Source organism: Neolamprologus brichardi, chromosome 20, assembly GCF_056152115.1.
Source record: "Neolamprologus brichardi isolate AB-2024 chromosome 20, ASM5615211v1, whole genome shotgun sequence".
Taxonomy (NCBI): Eukaryota; Metazoa; Chordata; class Actinopteri; order Cichliformes; family Cichlidae; genus Neolamprologus; species Neolamprologus brichardi.
The window spans coordinates 34,682,620-34,702,500 of NC_142123.1; the positions used below are offsets into that span (position 1 = coordinate 34,682,620).

The following is a 19,881-nucleotide window of genomic DNA, read 5'->3' on the forward strand; positions in this document are numbered from 1 at the left end:
CCTCTCCAGCTCGGTGCACCACAGGATGTCCTCCTTCCCGTTCATCAGCACGGGGAAGTGCTGGTCTTTCCCCTGTTTGATGGAGTTGGAGCGAGTAGTGATGGTGCGCACCTTTCCAAACTACGAGACAACAGACGCGTCGTCAGTCTAGCACAAAATACCTGCACGTGGAGATGTTTCTTTTCACGTGTACGTGACCGACCTTTGCCACTCGGCCGTGATCCAGGCAGTCCTGCAGCTGTAGCTTGTCCATCCCTGAGGCGCACAGAGGCCTGAAGCACAGGAGAGATCACACTGTTCACTGCGTCTGCCCTCACAATGCCGGGCGAGTTTGTGATGAAGAGCATCTGCTCACCTGTTCATCCCCGGCAGGTTTCCCCAGAAGTATCGAGCGCGGTGAGCAGCAGAGACCTCGATGGCATCGATCATCACAGGGTTACACTGCAAAGCAAGGTTGATAAATAACTGAATACATCCCATAATTACTCATGAACACACAGACGGGTTTTTACACCACGTGAAAAATGATCCAGATCATCAGACATTTTTTTTAAATCTCAAAACATTTTTAAATATGTCGAGTAAATGATGTGAAGCTCGTCACAGGAGGAAGGACAGAGGCGTCGTCTTCTTTTCATCTTTGACTGAATCTCAGCGTTGTTTCGACGTCCTGCAGATTCAGTTTTCAGACTTGTGCAGGGAGCAAAGATGTTTCTTCCCGACGCTATCATCATCTGTATATTCAAGTTATTTGTTTTCTTATGTATTCGAGCTCTCAAACTTGTCCTGAATTTACACCCAAAACATTTCCACCCTCCTCCTCCTCCTCCTCGCAATCGTGGCTCAAGAGTTGGGCGTTCGTCTTGTAATTGGAAGGTTGCCGGTTCGAGCCCCGGCTCTGACAGTCTTGGTCGTTGTGTCCTTGGGCAAGACGCTTCACCCGTTGCCTACTGGTGGTGGTCAGAGGGGCCGGTGGCGCCAGTGTCCGGCAGCCTCGCCTCTGTCAGTGCGCCCCAGGGTGGCTGTGGCTACAATGTAGCTGCCATCACCAGCGTGTGAATGTGTGTGTGACTGATTGTAGATTAAAGCGCTACACAAATCCAGGCCATTTACCATTTAACTGCCAGCTGAGTCTCAGGTTAGCAGCACCAATGTTACGTCTGTAACTCACACCACAGACCAGGCATGTAAATCCACTTTTAATATCTACGGTCATAAATTAAAATAATTCAGCTCAGTTCCAGTTTCTGAGGATTTATATTCATATAATTTCACGATTTTGTGGCTCCTGGGTCACTCGGAGTACGTCACCGTGGCCTCGGAAACAAGGACGCCGTATGGACCAAATACACTACAACAGATTTCAGGGCAGTGGCTGTTTGACCATCTGAGACATGTTGAATCTACGTGGTACAAATGTCCACCTGAACAGATGTGTGACTAACAAACAGACAAAATGAACCAATAAGATCACCCCGCCGATGGATGGAGAAACTGCCAACAGGCAGGGGGCCTGAGGGCACCTCTGTTACAGCTAACAATGCTGTGAATGCAGCCATTCCCCAACTCTCTGTCAGTGGGCTTTGATCAATGATCATGAGAATTAATGATCATGTAAATGACCTCCCAGCCCATTGTTCCTTCAGTGGGCTGGTTTCAGTCATTATGCAAATGTGCTGTTTATAGCAGCGGTCTCCAACCCCCGGGCCTCGGACCGGTCCGTGAGTCGTTTGGTACCGGGCCGCGAGAGTTGAGGCTCAGGTGTGAAATGTATAGTTTTCAGGGTTTTTATCGGTTTTCAGCGTTATTTTGTTATTGTTTTTATCGTTTACTCGGTTTTCCTGGGTCTTTTCACGTGTGTTATGAATAAATCTTCTTTTTTTGGTACTAGTTTTATTTTGTTGTATTTATCCGCGACACCTTAAAGGCCGATCCGTGAAAATATTGTCGGGCATAAACCGGTCCGTGGCGCAAAAAAGGTTGTTGACCGCTGGTTTATAAGATTGGGGAAACCTGCAGTCAGCTGATGATGATGAAACGTTTCTCCCACGGAAATGTCCAGATGAACAGAAACAACCTTTTGGGACAAAATATGAGTAACTGTATTCTGTTACAGTTACCGTTCAAATAGGTGATCATCAGAATACAGTTACTTTGTTGAAATAAATGGATTACATGGCGATCTTTTCCTGTTTCATATGTTAGGCTATCCCCGCTCTATTTTTGGTAATTCCAATCATTGCTGGAAACCCAAACAAAACACGCATAAGAGGCTCTAATGTAAGCGTCCTGTTAATGTTGGTGCCATCAGTTACACAATGGACCCAGAGCCAGCACAGCAGAGCAGCAGTGCGCGGGCAGGACTTGGAAATTCTTCTTCATATTTAAAGAAGAAAGGGAGGAAATCTGAGCGTGCAATGCAAACTGTGTTTGTCAGCAACCAAGCTGCTCTCAGCGTCAAAAGAACAAGCGTCAACCTAAGAAACATCTGGAAGTTCTTTATAAAACCTAAGGTTAGCCTACTGCAGCTAGCTTGTTGTAGTTGTGGTAGCTACCTGGGTTATGAGTCACTTCAGTATCTTTGATGCACTATTGCTGTGTGACTTATTACTATTACTGACGGCTACTCACTACCAAGCTAACACTGTTAGCAGGCATTAGCTGAGGCTGGTTCATAGACTGTTAGATTTGATAGTTAGCATTGACAACCTGCTAGCTGCAAATAATCATGTGCAGTTCTAAAAGCAATACCAACTAGATTTTTAAATCTTAATATATTAAGTAATCCAAAGTATTCAGAATACACACTCACAGTGGGTAACTTAACAGAATATGACCAAACTACATGTTGGGGCATGTAATCTGTAATCTGTAATCTGTAGTGGAATACATTTTAACAACACTGCCTCCAGAAACCTGCAGCAATCACACGTTTGTCACAACGCACTTGTTGGAAATGTTGAGGAAGCAACTTTAACTCCATCTACTGCACAGGCCTGCTCTCCACCCATGTGACTGACCTCCAGGAACCGCGAGATGTCCCTCTTGTCGTTAACGGCCATGGCGACCACGTTCTCAAACATCCAGAAAAATGGGCGGTTCTCGCCGTCCTTGGGCTTGGCTTCGCTCAGAAGTCGATAAAACTCGAAGAACAACCTGCCCGTGCCTTCTGGAGAGACAAAAACCATCAACAGTCAAGAACGCTAAAATCTAACTAGGAATACGCAGGCAGAGAACATCAGAAACAACCTTTAAAGAGTTAAACTATCACGCTGTGTGGCTTTAAAAGAGAAGAAAATTACCAAAACACACGTTAAATATACCCAGGATGCACTCAGGGACTCACCGTACAGGCCCTTCCTGGCAGGATTGACGATGGAGAGGTCGTTGCAGGGACTTCCTCCGATCACCAGGTCAAACGGACCCCACTCCTGAATCTGAGCGAGATGACAAAATCAGACAGAACACGGTTCCTGTTTTCAATACGACAGGATGAGTTTAATGTTTCGGCCAATAAAAGAGTTGAAGTTTAAAACTAATCTGAATAAAAAGAGTAAAACAGCTGATTAAATAACGTTTAGGTAAACATGAAGCAGCAGAGTGTACGTTTGTCTGATTCGAAGGGTTGTGCCTCCCTGTGTTCATATTAGAGATGCACGATACCACTTTTTTATGTCCGATACCGATATCATAAATTTGGATATCTGCCGATACCGATATGAATCCGATATAGTGTTTTTTAATCAATAAAACAGTTTTTTAACATCTTGCTGCATTTTGTATAAGTTTATACTCAGGTTTAAATAAACAACAACACTAAAGCTATTCTGTTATACCTGTATGTAAAAAACACACTGCACCCAAAATATTTCATAGTTCAGCAACACTGATCAATCTAATAAACTTAAACCTGCTCCATCCTCCCTATTCTGGTGTTTTAAAGAGCACTTAGCAGAAATATTAAGCAACCTAACTAATAGGGTTGCAAACTCCCAGCAAAAGAAAATAGGGAACCACCCTCCACCTCATGATGCTTAATCGATGTAATCAAATTTAATTTGATGCAGGGTGAAAAAAAATGCACAGAAATCAATTATTTTTCAAGAATAATTAAATAGATTCAACATCTTTCTTCAACAGAACTGCAGACTGCACAGATGGTTCCCAAAGGAAAAAGTACTATAGCTTACTAGGGTATATTAGACTTAACAGTTACTATATACAGTAATGGACTTCTATACATTTTACATCAGATTAAAACTTTGTTGTAAGATTCAGATAATTATTTATTAAAAGCTCGACATTTTAAATGAGAATAAGAAAGAAAAGTATGTCTTTGTGCCCCCTTTTCCCTGTTCATGCCCTATCGGCCCCCCTGGCTACACTTTGCTAGATCCGCCCCTGCACAGTTACGTCAGCTGTAGAAAAAGATCCTGGTGTAGAAAGTAATGTTAAATAAATTCTAACAACAGCTGATCAAGCTTAAACGTGCTGCTGTTGTTCAGCCGCTGGTTTCCTCTTTCTGGTGCAAAGTGGGCCAAAAACAAACAAGAGAGACGGACTCGCGACAGAAAAGCCGATACTCAACTAATCAAAGTGATGTCATGAAAAAAAACGAATGACCAACAAAACATTTTTTCTGTATGAAACGTTTCTCGCAGTTAGATCCATGGTTGCTAGGCAACAACAGCACGACAAAGGCTAGACCGTCCCATTTCACTGCCTCGCACTTCCAACCTTCTCGGTCTTCGGAGGACGCGAAGGCCGCGTCCTGCAAGGCTGCAGACCCTGAACTGGGACACAGCCAGAGTGTCCGTATAAGGAGCTTCCTGTTTGGACTGTTTGTGATAAAGGTATTACATTAAACTCTGGGTTACTTACTGAAAGTTTCCTGAGTGGGAACTTCAGCCATATTTGACTATAAATGTTGAGGTAAATCCACAGAGAGCTAAAGCTTTATGTTAATGCTAAGATGATCAGAGTTAAGATTCTAGATCATCTAAGATGTTTTTCACAATATTGGATTTTTTCAAATACTTGATGCAAACTGATAAAAATAAAGTTTTTATTTATTTGTGTAAATAACCTCTTGTAGCTGTCGCACCACCTTCACAGCCCAGCAGGGGGCAGCAGACTGATTCTGTTTCACTGGTTTTATTTCAGTAAATTTGAAACAGACTGAAAATACAACAAAGCAGAAATTCACACGGACGTTGTCCTGCTTACATTCTTCTTGGTGATGTTCCTCACATCGTGGACGTACTTGATCTTTCCTTCATGCCTGACGACGCCCACTGAGATGGAGTCCTCGCACACCTCCGACGCCACATACTGACCCACCTTAAAACCCAGATCTCTCAGGACCAGGTAGCCTGGAAACAAAAACGCTCATCTTTACATAGGAACACACACACACACACACACACACACACACACACACACACACACACACACACACACACACAGTAGCGGCTCTGAGCTCCTCGCCCGTCTCTCTGAGCCCGGCCATCCTTCAGAGGAAACACATAACTTCACCTGTGACCACACCTGACCACAGGTCCACTACACTGACTGCTCTCAGCAGTCGGCGTCCGTTAGGATCTGTTGCCGGTGTGTCGACACCGCTGTTCTCCACCTCCACGTGTGACTGCAGCTGGTGACGGCGGTCCTGGTTCTGCTGTGTACAGTCGCTCGAACCAGAACATGCAGCAGGTGGAGAATCTGTCCGTGAGCCGGTACGTGACCAGCTGCAGAACAACTTGGATGATTTGGAGTCAGTGTGCAGGGAGACTCTCTGCAGAGGCGGCTGATTATTTACTTCAACAAAACACCCCCTAAATATCTGCAGAGGGGAAAACGAAGCCCGAGCTCGCCTTCATCCTCACCTGTGGCAATGCCGTCAAACAGGGACAGCACTCTGATTGGTCGTCTCTGCTCTGCAGGGACTGCTGGGTAAATCTTTGGTTTCTCCTGAAAGGCAAACAGAAAACAGCAGAAATGAGACCTGATGCTCAGAAACCAAACGCAGCGTTCGTCCTGCTGCTCCGCCCGTTCACGCGAGCGGCGCAGAGCTACCCGTGGGATTTCATCAGGCGTGCTGATAAGATCAGATAAAGATACGAAGGAGAAACTCACAAACTCCTGTCCGTTATCGTTGGCGAAGAACTCCTGCAGCTTGAGGCTCCAGTCGTGGCGTCGTTTGAGGACGCCGTACCGCAGCAGCGGCTGGCACATGTAGCATCGCCACGGGTCTAGATAGCGCGCCTGGTCGGACGCACCCGGGTCCACCAGGATGTCCAGACAGTCCACGCAGAAACACCTGGAGGGAGCAGGCGGAGAGGAGGTGAGCCGAGGGAGGGGCAAAGAGCGGAGATGGTGTTTCCTGTTCCTGTCCGTCGGACCTGCAGCAGTTCACGTTGCCGCAGAGCAGAACCTCTCGACCGCCGCAGCAGACGGTGCAGTAAGACTGGTAGCCGTCGTCGTCGTACATGTAGGACATCTCCAGGTACACGTCCTGAACAGGAAACGATTCATGATTTATTCAACCAGGAAGCCCCTTCAGATTAAAAGCTCGTTCGTGGCAGACCTGAGCAAACAGCTCACTGTTAGGTAATGAAAGATCAAGCTCTCTGACCTTTAACCTCTCCTGGGGGGGACAAAAAGCTCTTTCTTCTTTTTAAATCAAAGCGTTGTGCTGCGTTGCCCTGAGGGCGTCAGCGTGATTAATAAACGATACGTGGAGTGATGACAGCAGGAGGAAGTCTCCGCACGCTCTGTGGTCAAAGCCCTGACAGCTGCAGCTGAGTGTCGTGCTGGCGTTTTTCAGGGTAACCATTTACTCGACTGCGCGGCGCCACGCTGTTTTTTTCTCCTGGGAAAATCCCACGCTGCCCACGCAGGAAGTAAAAATCATTTTGGCTCCCAGACGGTTTAATGGGAGTTACCCGTTTGCATGTTTGTGAGAATCAGATAATAAACACGGTGTAAATGTTAGCAGCGTGCAAACACGCGCTCGCTCTGTCATTATTATCACTATCAGCAGTTTCTAATCAGAAGGTCGTTGGTTCAATTCCCCGTCTGCTCCAGTCTGCACGCCAAATATCCTCGGGCAAGGCACTCGCCTGTGAACGTTAGCTGGAAACCGTGGATGAGTGTGTGAGCGCGGCGTGTGTTGTTTCTGCTGATCAGACTGAACCCAGAGCGCCGGACGTCCAGATGCTGACGTCTCAGTTTCGTATCTGTTCTACGTTCAGATGTTCGTATGGTCATTACATCACGCTGCCGTCACTCAGCACAGCTTCATCATCATCATCATCAAAAACAGCATTACTGCCGGTCCAGAGGCCGATTTTTGTGGAAGCGCCCCACTCTCACTCTCACTGTTCACTACGGAGCGTTATTTCCTCACACAACCAGCTTTACAACTCCTGTCAAATACTGGCTTAGAGCCAACGTGTAGCCCAACGGTGTGTGTGTGCGTGCGTGTGTGTGTGTGTGTGTGTGTGTCTGTGTGTGTTTGTGTGCGTGTGTGTGCAGGGGGTTTTCATTAGTCAAACAGATCATTTACATGAAGACACTAATGTGACAGTTTCATTTACGAGCGTCTGGCTCAAATATATCGTTGACGCGTCCTCGCACGCCGTAGCCGCCGGATCATGTGACGTGTCTGCCGCTCTACCTTGCATGTTGGGCACAAGCCTCCTTCAAACAGCGGGTGGAAGGTCGCGCTCGTCTTCCCACAAGAGAGACAAAACTCTGCCACACAGAGAAACACAAAGATCAAAGTGGGATTCACCAGGACAGCGAGTCACAGACAGGTGGGATGTTTACCTTCAACACTTCTTTTATTCTTCAGGACTTCATTCACCATTTGTTCTGGCAGGAAAACACAGCAGATGTGAAAAAAGTGTCGCGTTTCCCACGTGACATAAACTGCAAACTTTATACGACTCAACATAAAGAATAAAATAATTCAGCTGAAAGCACAAACAGTGACAGACACGAGGTTTGTATGTAGGTGTGTTAGAGAGAAAAGCTGAGGATATCGTTTCTAATAATTAGTTTCATTCTCAAAAACACAAAAACTTTATTTTTCCAACATTAAACTTTAAGTGTAGTTTAATCACACACTTTATTCTCTGAACTGGATGTTTTTGTTTTCATTACACATTTACACATAATTGAGCCGAGATGTTGGGAGAGCTGCTCATTTCCAGCTCTTTATGTTTAACCTTGAACTCTACCAGAGTAGCTTTGCATGATTCAGATCATAATAATCCTTCTTTGTTTAATACTGGGCCTCAGCCCCTCAGTTCAGCCCCGAGTTGTTTTAGCTCCTCCTGCTTTTGAAAGGCTGCAGTTTTGAGGAACGGGTGGGCGGGGCTTCCCTCTCTGTGACATCATAAGGATGCTGTGGTATAAAAACTGTGATAAAACAGGTTCAGTGTGTCTCTGAGCACATCCTTGAAACAATGTTAAATACATAACTTACACCAGATTTGCTGACATAAATAATATCCTCCACTTTGTGAGGGTTCACTGAGTTTAACCTTTGACCCTTTACCTCTGTTGCACAGCTCCTCGGGGGCGGCCTTGCTCTTACACAGGCTGAGTTTGGGCCGCTTTGCGCTGGGGAAGTACTCGGACAGGGACACGTCGAGGACGTGGTGCTCCAGAGGGTTACTGTCTGCGGACACATACAAACACTCACATCCTGTTTGGATCAACATGAATGACACTGTGGCTCTGCTGCCTTGCTCACTGGCGCTGTGCGTGGGTTTCAGTCCTTCCTCTCCTTTGGGCAGGAAGCCCCCATTGGCCCAGTCCAGCATGGGCTTGACCTGGTCCTCTGGGCTGTTCGACTTGCAGGGAGGAAACGTTTTCTCTGCTCGGATGCTCGCCATCTGAGGGGGAGACAGACGTTATCCTACCTGGGACGGACTGAGCACGTGCAGATTCAGGGGAAACCACGGCGACAGAAGGATTCAGATGCTCCCCACGGCCATTTAAGGCACGACAAGCCAGGCAGGCGAAGCTTGACCAGTAAACTCTGAAACAGACTTTGGTTTCCTGTAAGTTGCTGCCGTCTGCGTCTGCGCCTGCAGGAGGAGCTCAGTTTGGCAGCAGCACGTCTGTCTAAGTTGGGACGCGTCAACAAAACGCTGAAAACGAGCAGAGAAACAGCTGGAGGAAGATTTATCAGCTGATCAGGTGACCTGTCAGCGCTGGGTCACATGATTGGGCAGAGCTTCACCATCACGTGGAGGAGAAGCCACGCGTGACCACGATGGAGAAACGCCCCCGTCTCCTTTAAGACTGATCTGAGGTCAGACCCATCCAAACATGGACGCCGTGTCCAGACCTTTGAGAACATCTGGAGAATCGTAAAACCTCCATCAGAGCGTGACGACGGTCCTCAGCTCACAGACGTTACAGACCGATGTTTACTCTGATTACACACCTGAGCTCCGTGTCGTTGTGAATCAAACACAGCTCGCTCATGTTTGTGACAGCGGGTCTCTGTGACGGTCCATGTTCAACACGAACACGCAGCAAAGACTGGACAGGAGATAAGACGCAGACGAATAAGTGCAGGATGTCAACAGCAGGCAGCGTTTCTCCCCGAACAGTTCGAGCTGCAATTATAAAACTCGTTTGTAAAATAACCGTGTGAAGACTCTCCTGCTGCGAAAGCCCCGAACGCTTTCAGCAGGAAGACGAGAGGCGAGCAGCGAAGGGGCGGACGGGAGACGAAAGACGGCGGCAGGAAGACGCCCGGAGGCCGTCTCTCTCTCTCACGCTGCGTTACACAAACACAGGTGATTATGAAAGATGTCGAGTTAAAGCAAACTGAAGCTCTGTTTCTTCTGCGAGTGTTTGATGTTTGTGATGAAGTCGTGGCTGCAGACTCACATTTACTCATAAAATACATTTCTGTTCCTCTCACACACTGAAATCTCTCGCATTAACACGTTTATATGTGCAGCCCTGATGCAGTTATTATCTGTGCTGAAATCAAATCCTCTGTGCCAGCGTCCGTCTGTGCCTTCCTGCCTCCATGTTTCTGGTTTCTGCAGGAAAGGAAACGTCTCCCGTTTACTCCATGAGAACGCCGGGATAAGCTTTATTCCCAGAGGTCATGAGAGACAGGTGATAGCACAGACACACTCACACACACACACACACACACAGACACACACACACAGACACACACACACAGACACACACAGACACACAGACACACAGACAGGTGTAAACATGCATAAATACGCTTCCAGTGAACCAGTTTGTTCTTGGCACGCTACATGTTTTTACAGCAGACTTTAGACCTGAAACATGACACACACACTCAGACACACACACACTCAGTATCTTAGTGAGGATATCTCACTGACATAATGCTTTCCCTAGCTGCTAACTGTAGCCTGTAACCCTGACACTGAAACCACATCATGATTCTGAGTCTTCAAACTGGTGTCTTTGGGTTAGGACGGGCTGTTGGTCCCCACAAAGATATGTAAACACTATATATATATATATAGATATTAGGGGTGCAACGATACACAAAATTCACGGTTCGGTACTTTGGTGTCACGGTTCGATATTTTTTCGATACAAAAAAAATGTTCATGCCTTTTTAATTTGTCATTTATTAAAATTATAAATATATATTTTAACTCAAAAGTACAGTTTTTAAATTTAATGTTGCTGAAACAACAAAGTAATAAAAAATAAATCTATCTGATGGAGAAATCCCTCATCTTTGGAAAAGAGAGTTTATTACAGAGAAATGTCTCTTTCCAAAATAAAAGCTCTACTATACGCTTCTTCTGGGCTATATTCTCAGCAGCATATTAAACATATCAGGTCCCCATAAGGAGAATCATGTGCTAACGGCTGTCTAAATGACTCGGCTAAAGTTTGTAGCATGCGTGCTTGTTGTTTTTGTCTGCTTCCACTTGTCTTTGCACGAGGATGATGTCGGAGTAAATGTGCAGTCATATTCGTTGTGTTCCCACTAGTGCTGTCAGCGTTAATCTGAAATGACGTTAACGCCACAACACGGCAAATCTCCGTTAACGAGCTACCGCGGATCGCCCCGTGCGTGGGGCTGGACGGCCAACACGTTAACGAGCTAACTGCGCTAACGCACTAGTTCCCACCAATGTAATTGAGCATTGCTGGCACATCCAACATACTGTTTTACTTTAGTCCATGACGCGCTTACCTTCAGGGTCATACGTCACATGAAGACCAAAATAGTTCCAAACGCCAGATCTGAATGAGGGTGGGGGAGGTTCAATTTGCCATGTTGCAACGAGCTTAGCTTCTGTCTTGCTAGCTTGCCCTGCGCTCAGTGAATCTGCACTCGACAGTGCAGCCTAGGCGGAGTAGTCGAACGCAGATAAACTGAGCTCTCAACACAGACAGCACCGTCAGAAGGAAAGTTGATAAAATAAATTAAAAATTTTGTATTGTTCATACATATGCGTACCGAACCGAAAGCACTGTATCGAACGGTTCAACATCGATACGAGTATTGTTGCACCCCTCACACACACACACAATCACACACATGTGATCCTGTGTGTGTTTGTCTGCATGTCGCTGGTTCTGGTTTCTGACACTGGGACCTACAGCTGTGAAATTTTGCATGTTTATTGTTTATGTTACATAATTTTAAGTGAACGACCCCGAGGGCATGGGGTCGGGGGAGACAGGAACCCCACGTTAATAAAAAAGAAACATCCAATCAGGACGCAGGAAGGGCGCATTTAAAGGTTGACCACATGGTTACACACCTCCAGGCTACATTTATTTAAGATGAGTCACGAACTCTGTTTTGCTTGTTTGATGACAGCAATGCTGCGCGCCGTCATTTAAAACTAGACGAGACGTCAATAAAGCTGCACACCAAATCAAAGAACCAATCAGAATCGACTAGCTTTGGATAACCGCTGTAAGAAAGAGGAAACGGTCTCAGAGGTCTGCTGTCACACGAGGCTCATCTGACGCAGAGAACCGCAGGTAACAGGTGCATCATGTGACAGGGAGCGGTTGCAGACAGCCAAACCTGACACTGACCTCCAGCGCCTGGAACACCGCCCTGCGGTACGAGGCCAGCTTGGTGTAGGACGCCTGGCTGAAGAACTTGGGGAAGGCGGTGAGGGAGTCCAGCTTGTCTGCAGAAACCTGGAGCAGAGAACACGGCATCAAACACACGCGTCCCACCATCCCGACGCCGCAGCGTTTCTGCGCCTCCTCACCTCAGAGAACTTCCCGTCCCCAAACCACTGCAGCCACCTCATGCCGTGGCTGGCCTGCCGCTTGCCGGTGGCTCGCCACGTCACCACGATCCCCGGCCACCACGAGAAGCCTTTGATCTTCCCCCAGACCAGCTCGCCAATCCCGAAGCCCTTGTTGTCCTAAACAGAGACACGGGAGGAAGTGCAGAGTTCATTCACGAGCATCGTCACTTCCTGTTAATCAAAGACGAATCAAAGATTAAAGTCGGGTGAAATCAGGGCGAGACGTTTCGTACAGCAAAGTCTCGTCATCGTGGACGTGAACGCCAAAGCGTTATCAGACGGCGCTCACGTCTGCGAGCATTCCTTAAACCTGCGACCCCCCCACTCAGTTTGACTCTGTTGTGGTGCAAATATCATAAAAAAGACGAAAACAAGATGTGTGTTCGTCCACGTCGGCTGAAGACACGCTGCTTCCTCTGCAGAGACTCCGTCACTGATGACATCACAGCCGTTTCCCGTGGCAGCGGCTCTTTAACGAGCAGCTGGTGGAGCCCGGGCCATGTGACCCTTCAGTGGGCTGCGTGGATGCTACGCCTGACGGAGCAGCTGAGCTCAGAGCTTCCACGTGGACTCCTCGGCTCATTTCCAGCTTCGTTTATTATTCCTGGACTCCACCGGTTCGCTTTCTCCTGATTGGCCGCCCTTCTGTAAAAGTCTAAACAGCAGCCGTACTGCCTCTCTGTGACATCACACAGTACCAACAGCAGAAAAAAACTCTGTGAAACAGAACATTATGAGCCGTCTGAAGTCCGGCCCACCTCCTGTTCAACCTGTCTGTCTACGAGGTGTGGCCAATCAGAAGAGACGCAGCAGTTCACAGCTGTTGCATTAATTATCAATGAGAAAATATCCAAGAGGAGGCCAGCACAGGTTGAAAGTGGCCTTAAAAGGGGAGGAGCTAAATCTTGTTGAAGACAGAGGATGAGATCACGTCATCATTTCGACTTACGCTGTACTCCTGCTTGGTTTCGGAGCTGGACGAGGTGCTGGTGCTCTGGGCCGAGTCTTTGGAGTCTTGTTCCATGAGCTCCAGTCGAGGGGTCTCCGGGACCCCGCCGGACCCGACCGCAGCTGCCCGAGGATTCCCGGGACACTGAGGGCAGGGAGAGGGAAGGTTGACAGAGGAAGAAGCGGGAGGAAGACCTCGACAGCAACGATCATCCTGGAGCTGTGAGTCGGCAGCATCGACCAAATATTCAAACACAAAAGAAAACGAATAAAAAGCCTCTTTGTTAAACTCTTTTATGAAAGAAGCGATTCTGCAGGCTGACAGCTCCACCTCTACCCCACCCGAGGAGGATGGATGTGTCTGTGCAGCTTGTTACATTGTCCCCTCCCTGCTGCCCCCTGCTGGTCGCTGAGTCAGCTGCATCTGCGCTCGCCGCCTGGACAATATGTTTTACGTTTTTAATGGCTGCACATTCCCGAGAGTTTACCGGAGACGTGCTGTGCTCCTGTTTGCGGCTCTGTCTGCGAGGCTTGCCATGCGCGTGCGGCGTCAGGCCGGCCTGGAAGATGGTTCTGGGTCGAGGCGTCTGTCTCAAGCCCAGCTGAGGCGCTCCTGAAGACTTGTCCTGCAAAGAGACAAACACCACACCAGTGTCCCCTCTGCTCTCGCCTAAATCACAGGGCGGTGAAAAGCTCCACCGCGAGAGTCGTACCGAGTCCCAGGTGCGTTCCTCGTCCTCACGGCCCTTCCTGCTCCTCTTCCTGCTTCCCCTCGAGCACTGGTTTCCATCTGTGGCCGGAGTGGAAGACAACAGATGGACAGAAGGTCAGACAGATGGTCCGAGAGAAACTGAATATTTTCGCGGGACGGCGTCGCCGGGCAGACGGCTGCCAGAGTCAAAGAGCTTAAACGTGACGATTTCTGCAGTTCAACAGATTTAAGAGCAGGAACACGCCACACAGTCACAGAAAACATAAACGTCTCAGTGACGCGATCAAAAATGCACGAAATATTTAATAAGTCATCATCATCATCATCATCATCATCATCATCATCATCGCCACAGCAGAAACATGTCTGAAAGTCTGAGAAATGAAACGCGTGACCTCACTGGCAGCTGTAATCATTCACACATTTTCTCTTTTAATGTGAAGTTTCAAACACACAGGAAGCCAGCCGACCTTCAAAATAAAGGTCTCACATGAAATAAGTGACGGCGTAAAGACGAGTGGCGTGAGTTACCCTGAGGCGAGGCGGCGTCTCCGTTCTGTTTGGGGCTGAAGGGTGAAGGCGGCTCGGCCGCGGTCAGGGGGCTGTTCTCATTGGTCAGTTCCACTCCGCTGTCATTCTCGGACAGGCCCTCAGCTGGAGGCGTGTCCCCGTTCACCGCCGCCTGGAGACAGAACAGAATCACAAACGGTGTTATCTGAGATAAAGCCTCGGAGTGAGGCGCGACGCAGAATAGTGGCAGAGGCGCCCCACAGAGACGCCATCGCTCCATCAGCTCCACGAGGAGAGGAGAGAGATGATGGCGCTCCACAGAAAACATTTTATTTTACATTTCACTTCCTTTTACTCAGTTTTTCACTGTTTGCTGTGTTATTACCTGAGACTTGAGTTGATGCTTTCAGGAACCGTTGGAATTTTTACGGTAAAAGTTTGGCCTAAACCAGCGCCGGTGACCAGCAGATGATCAGCTGATCATCTGCAGTGTCAGTTCTTAGTTTTTGGCCCTTACACGTCTTCTTCTCACATGTTTTTAAGCACATGCTGCACACAGAGATCCCAGGTTTCCAGGTAGCTGCTCTGTGGGAATCTGTTCGTCTGTTTTTGACAGACTCCACTAACGAAACAGGAACAGACGATGTGTTTAAAATCTTCGCCCGTGTGTCTGTTATGTGCTTCATAATTAAATGAAAATAGTCCGGCACAAGGACTGAAACTGAGTGAAAAGCCTGTCAGACCTTCAGAAGGTCTGGCTCTTGAAACTCTGGCTCAGGACTTCTGCACAGCTCTGTGCTGCTTTGTTCCAATAAGCAACTTTTCCAACTCCCAGATTTGAAGGTCAGTGACGTTAAAGCCTGAAGTTTGTGACGCGAGCGCACGCCACCCTGACCCCGCAGCCCACACAGGGCTCTGCATGACGACGGCGTTTGATGTGCCGACACCAACGCTCCACATTCCCGAAGCCTCAGGTCACACTCAGGCAAACGCTCACCGGAGCCTCTGGCCTCACCGCTGCGACGGCTGCCATTAAAGCGTCACGTGACAAACGATTAACGCGCCTGAGCTGAGAGCGGGCAGCCGACGCGGTGCAGTCAGGACTTGTTCAGGCTTCTAATCTCCTGACTGCCGCAGACGTTTGGTGCCGTTCCAAGTGGGTCATCCGTCATCTCCAGCATCCAATAGCTCACTGTGGTACTGCTCCACTCTGTGTGTGTCAGACTCTGTGGTCTTTGGGTGTTGCAGGCAGGTCTGCAGCGTTAAACAGAGCCTGGTGCAAACACACACACGTCAGCACTTTTCTTTGTTGCTGAATAAAAGCGCTTCAAACACGAGGATGTTGTGTAACTACGGGCCAAAGCCTCGCTGCCGTTTACAGTTTTAATCTCTGATCTGGGAGAATCCGCCCGCCGTGTTTAGCTTCAGGCCACAGCTGTGTTTCAGCTACAGCTGTTCACGAGCAACGCTCTGACGCGCGCCTCCACCTGGGGCGGTGAACCACGTCACTGACAGGTGGAGGAGCGCCGCGTTGAACGGCTGCTGTCTCATCACACGTGAAGCGAGCAGCGTTCACACAACTGGTTACTTTAAGTTCAACTTTAAGTTAGCGTCTTAAAGAGACACCACACAACTGCGACTGTCACCGCGGGTGTAGTCATAGCGACGCTGTACCGTTTGATTGGCTGCTCCGACCCGACTGTGATCTCAGGATCATCGTTTACAGCTGCAGATACATTTATAGACAAACTAAATCCGTGTCCTCCGGTTCTCCTTCTTCCTAACATGTTCTACACATTTGAGATTTTTAGTCCACCAATCAGAAAACCCGAGGTCAAAAGGTCAAAAGGTCAAAAGGCCAAGAGTTCCCATTAGTGGGTTTCAAACTGCCCAGGAAGGACAGAGGGCAGGTCACGGCAGGTTTAAAGGCTCTGAGCAGTAGGTCTCCAAAGGTCGTTTCTTCTTCTGTGGTTTTACTCGTTTTCAGGTGTCTAAACAAATCCTGAGGCTGAAGCTCGTCAGTAGGATGTTGTCAATGTTTCAATAAATCACTGCACCGATTTTGAAGCTACATAGAAAGCAATGATGGCTCAGGACTGCCGGACAGGACGGTTATTTCAGGAAAACCAAGGACTCGTTACTGTAAGCCTGCGTCACCTGGCGTGCCATCGCTTTCTCTTCGCACACGGCCCATTTACAGCATCTGTGCTTTGCACGACTGTAATTGTTCTAACGTCATCTCGGACACTTTCACTCAGTTAAGGATCTCGGAGTCTCTGGTGCAGGACCAGCGCTCCTTTGAAGAGCAGATGACTGTATCGTTTTCATTCCAAGACACACCTGGACTTGTCCCGTGCTCTCCAGTCGGCTTCGGCACGGCTGGGAAACCACCGGTTCATGTAACCCAGCGTGGCGCTAGTCATGTATGTTATGATCCCACCGTGAGAGGGTCGAGGCTTCCAGAACAGCACTGATGGCGTTTCATCTTCTCACTGTGTGACCAGCTTTGGTGACAGACACCATCTGACTGCTCACACATATCCAGCTGCTTCATCCAATCAGCTGCTGAAACTCTGATTCGAGTCTTTGTCTGTTTCCAGCGAGGAGCACATGCTTACAAAACATGTTGTGTGTGAGCTTAAGACTAAACTAATGAAGAACTCACGCTGAGCCTGTTCAGCTGCTGCTGAAGTCACATCTGACTCAACAAACTACAGCCATGAAAGAAAAGCAGCGCACGTGACAAATCTGCAGCGCTGGCAGCGAGTCAGGATACAGGAGCGACGAGGACCCGAAGGCGGGCGGGAATGCTTTTGTTGCTCCTTCTCCCGACATCGCTTCAGAAGAGCCGGACACGTGAGTTTGTGCAGCGCCCTCCCTGCTCTGCCTGAACATGAACTCCACCTTAACCATTAATCCCCACTCTGCCCACGTTACAGCAAGACTGACTACAGATGATGTTCAGACAATAATGTAACACCTAGAGAGATTATGCATGTCAGCAAGTGTGTGTGCGTGTGTGTGTGTGTGCGTGTGTGTGTGTGTGTGTGTGTGTGTGTGTGTGTGTGTGTGTGTGTCTATCCCATGATAGAGCCGCCGCAGCCGTAGCTGCTAGCTGTCTGCGAGGCTTCACCGCAGCAGGTGGAGTCAAATATTTTATAATAAATATTTATAATAAATCAAATATTTTATGTGTGAAGAACTTTGGTTTGTTCTGATAGTGATTCAGTGATGAGCTGCTGCTGTTAGTCTGGATTTAAGCTCATGCAGGCTGAAGCTGCCATCAGAGGAATTATTGCAGACTGACGGAGACGCGGAGCAGCAGAAAGATCATCGTGACACTTTAGAGAGTCAGAGGAAGAAAACAAGCAGCGAAGGGGAGGAAGAGGAGGGAAGAGGAGGAAGAGGAGAGAAGAGGAGGAAGAGGAGGGAAGGAGCAGCTGTGAAACAGATGGAAAATTCAGACTGTGCAGAGATTTTAAGCCAAACGACCACAATGCACATCTGCATCTGTTTGTGATTGTTGATGCTCGTAAAACAGCGTGTGTGTGTGTGTGTGTGTGTAAGTTTCCACTATAACACATGAACTCTGTGCACTTGTGAGAAAGTGTGCGCTCAGTGTGGTTTGGAGCAGAAACTGCTGAGGCGGCTAAACGAGGCAGGAAAAGTGAAACACGCTGAGACGCTCGCCGAGGTCACGGCGGCGCGTCCTCTGTTGGTTTGTGGATCCACGTTAAAAATCACGACACATCCGACCCCACGTCCGGAAATCCATTCATTGTGGCGGGAATGAACTTTGCAGGTCAATCTGCTCCATCGCTGCGTCTCTGTGGTGCCCTGACTCCACCCACTAAACGCTGCAGTCAGAGCGCCGGGAAGTTTACTGACTGGTTTTATTTATTAAATATTGTTTTGTTTCTTCACGATGGCGAATGTTAAACGATCACAGTCGAGTGATTTTTGTATTTTTGTCCAGTTTTCTAATTAAACTTAAACTCAGCTGAACTGAACCTTGTTTTGTGTTGTTTATAATAAATATGAACACTCGGTCAGTCTGATTATGATCATCGAGCTGCAGCTTACAGCAGCTAACAGCAGCAGCACGTCTACGTGACGCTCCACAGACGCTCGCTGCAGCGTTCGCAGTGACGAGAAAACAACGACGCTGACATTTCAGAGATTTTAATAACAACATCATGAAGTTCAGCTACTCCACCCTGAAGTAGGTGGTGTCCACCACACGCAGGACTGCTGCTGATGGCAGCTGCCACTCGCAGAGGAAGGACTCGGAGCAGGAGGGCGCTCCTCCCCACAGTCAGCCTGTGCGCTGGCGCCGGACGCGTGGGCAGCATATGACCCACCCAGCGTCAGGGCGGCAGGCGGGGGGTCGGTCCATGAACAGAAGCTGCACGAGCGATGACGCAGAGACCAGCTGGATTTAATTGAGTCCGTCTTTAAACCTTCACCAGCAGATTTGTGGAAGCTGCAGCAGCTTTAATGTTTCTATGATTCAGTTTGCATCGTGTGAATGTTTCACAGCGTGGAGGTGAACTACGAACACGCTGCTGTGAGCTGACGTGGAGTCATCCACCCGAGAGCACAGACGAGGGAGCAGCAGCTGCTTCTCTGCAGATGTTTCAGCTGCATGAAGCCTCCACAGGAGCTCTGTGTGTGATAACACGACCGTGGAGTCTCTGCTCCTGTGGAAACTGCTTAATCTAACAGCTGGATGAAACAGCACAGCTGGATGTGACGTGGCCCCGGCTCTCACTGCTCCCCATCGCTGACAAACATGTTAAAACATAAATGATGACGCTATGATGTCACAGTCTGACCTCGAGACTCTGTGATAACATCTGGCTGCAGCTCGTGTGGTTACACGCTGTGACGCAGCAGCTGGAGAAATGAAGCTTCTGCTGCTGGTGATAAGAAACGTGCTTCCTCAGGGAGCCTGAGCATCTGACAAAAGATCAACATCCATCTTCTTCTGCTTATCGGGGGTCGCGGGGGCAGCAGCCTCAGCAGAGAGGCCCAGACCTCCCTCTCCCTCCCCGGGGTGTCCGGGGGAACACCAAAGTGTTCCCAGGCCAGCCGAGAGATATAATCTCTCCAGCGGGTCCTGGGTCCCGTCGGCCAGGTCAGCACGCACGCCATCATCATCCTCACCGTCCTCCCAAACCTGCTTTCCTGGATATCCGTCCTGTGCCTCAACAGGAAGTGCAAAGCAACGCTTCACTTCCTTTATGGCTGCTGTGGTCACGATGCTTCTTTGAAAGATGAAGCCGCTGCTGTGACCCCGCCTCACAGGCTACGTCACGCACATGAAGCAGGCTGCCCCGCGGCGCTCCCATGATGCTGTCAAATCGTCTTAGTGACAGCCAGAATGAAACACAGGGCGGGGCG

General features: G+C 48.6%; 1 protein-coding gene across 4 annotated transcripts in view; it reads right to left on the reverse strand.

Moving 5' to 3' along the window:
• dnmt3bb.1 (DNA (cytosine-5-)-methyltransferase 3 beta, duplicate b.1) overlaps positions 1–19,881 on the reverse strand; it is a 35,374-nt gene that overhangs the window by 3,170 nt on the left and 12,323 nt on the right. Inside the window, exons 3-21 of one of the 4 annotated variants that reach the window (XM_087833384.1) lie at positions 14,500–14,650; positions 13,970–14,046; positions 13,745–13,882; positions 13,258–13,401; positions 12,267–12,425; positions 12,085–12,192; positions 8,762–8,903; positions 8,564–8,686; positions 7,831–7,875; positions 7,679–7,755; positions 6,402–6,514; positions 6,136–6,319; positions 5,886–5,970; positions 5,227–5,372; positions 3,347–3,437; positions 3,021–3,166; positions 356–441; positions 203–272; positions 2–120 (exon numbers count right to left, since the gene is read on the reverse strand). In XM_087833384.1, coding sequence (XP_087689510.1) covers positions 2–120; positions 203–272; positions 356–441; positions 3,021–3,166; positions 3,347–3,437; positions 5,227–5,372; positions 5,886–5,970; positions 6,136–6,319; positions 6,402–6,514; positions 7,679–7,755; positions 7,831–7,875; positions 8,564–8,686; positions 8,762–8,903; positions 12,085–12,192; positions 12,267–12,425; positions 13,258–13,401; positions 13,745–13,882; positions 13,970–14,046; positions 14,500–14,650 — 2,204 coding nt within the window. Of the gene's footprint in view, position 1; positions 121–202; positions 273–355; positions 442–3,020; positions 3,170–3,346; positions 3,438–5,226; positions 5,373–5,885; positions 5,971–6,135; positions 6,320–6,401; positions 6,515–7,678; positions 7,756–7,830; positions 7,876–8,563; positions 8,904–12,084; positions 12,193–12,266; positions 12,426–13,257; positions 13,402–13,744; positions 14,047–14,499; positions 14,651–19,881 lie in introns of all 4 variants that reach the window. The other 3 variants (XM_087833383.1, XM_087833382.1, XM_087833381.1) reach the window with 3 other exon arrangements.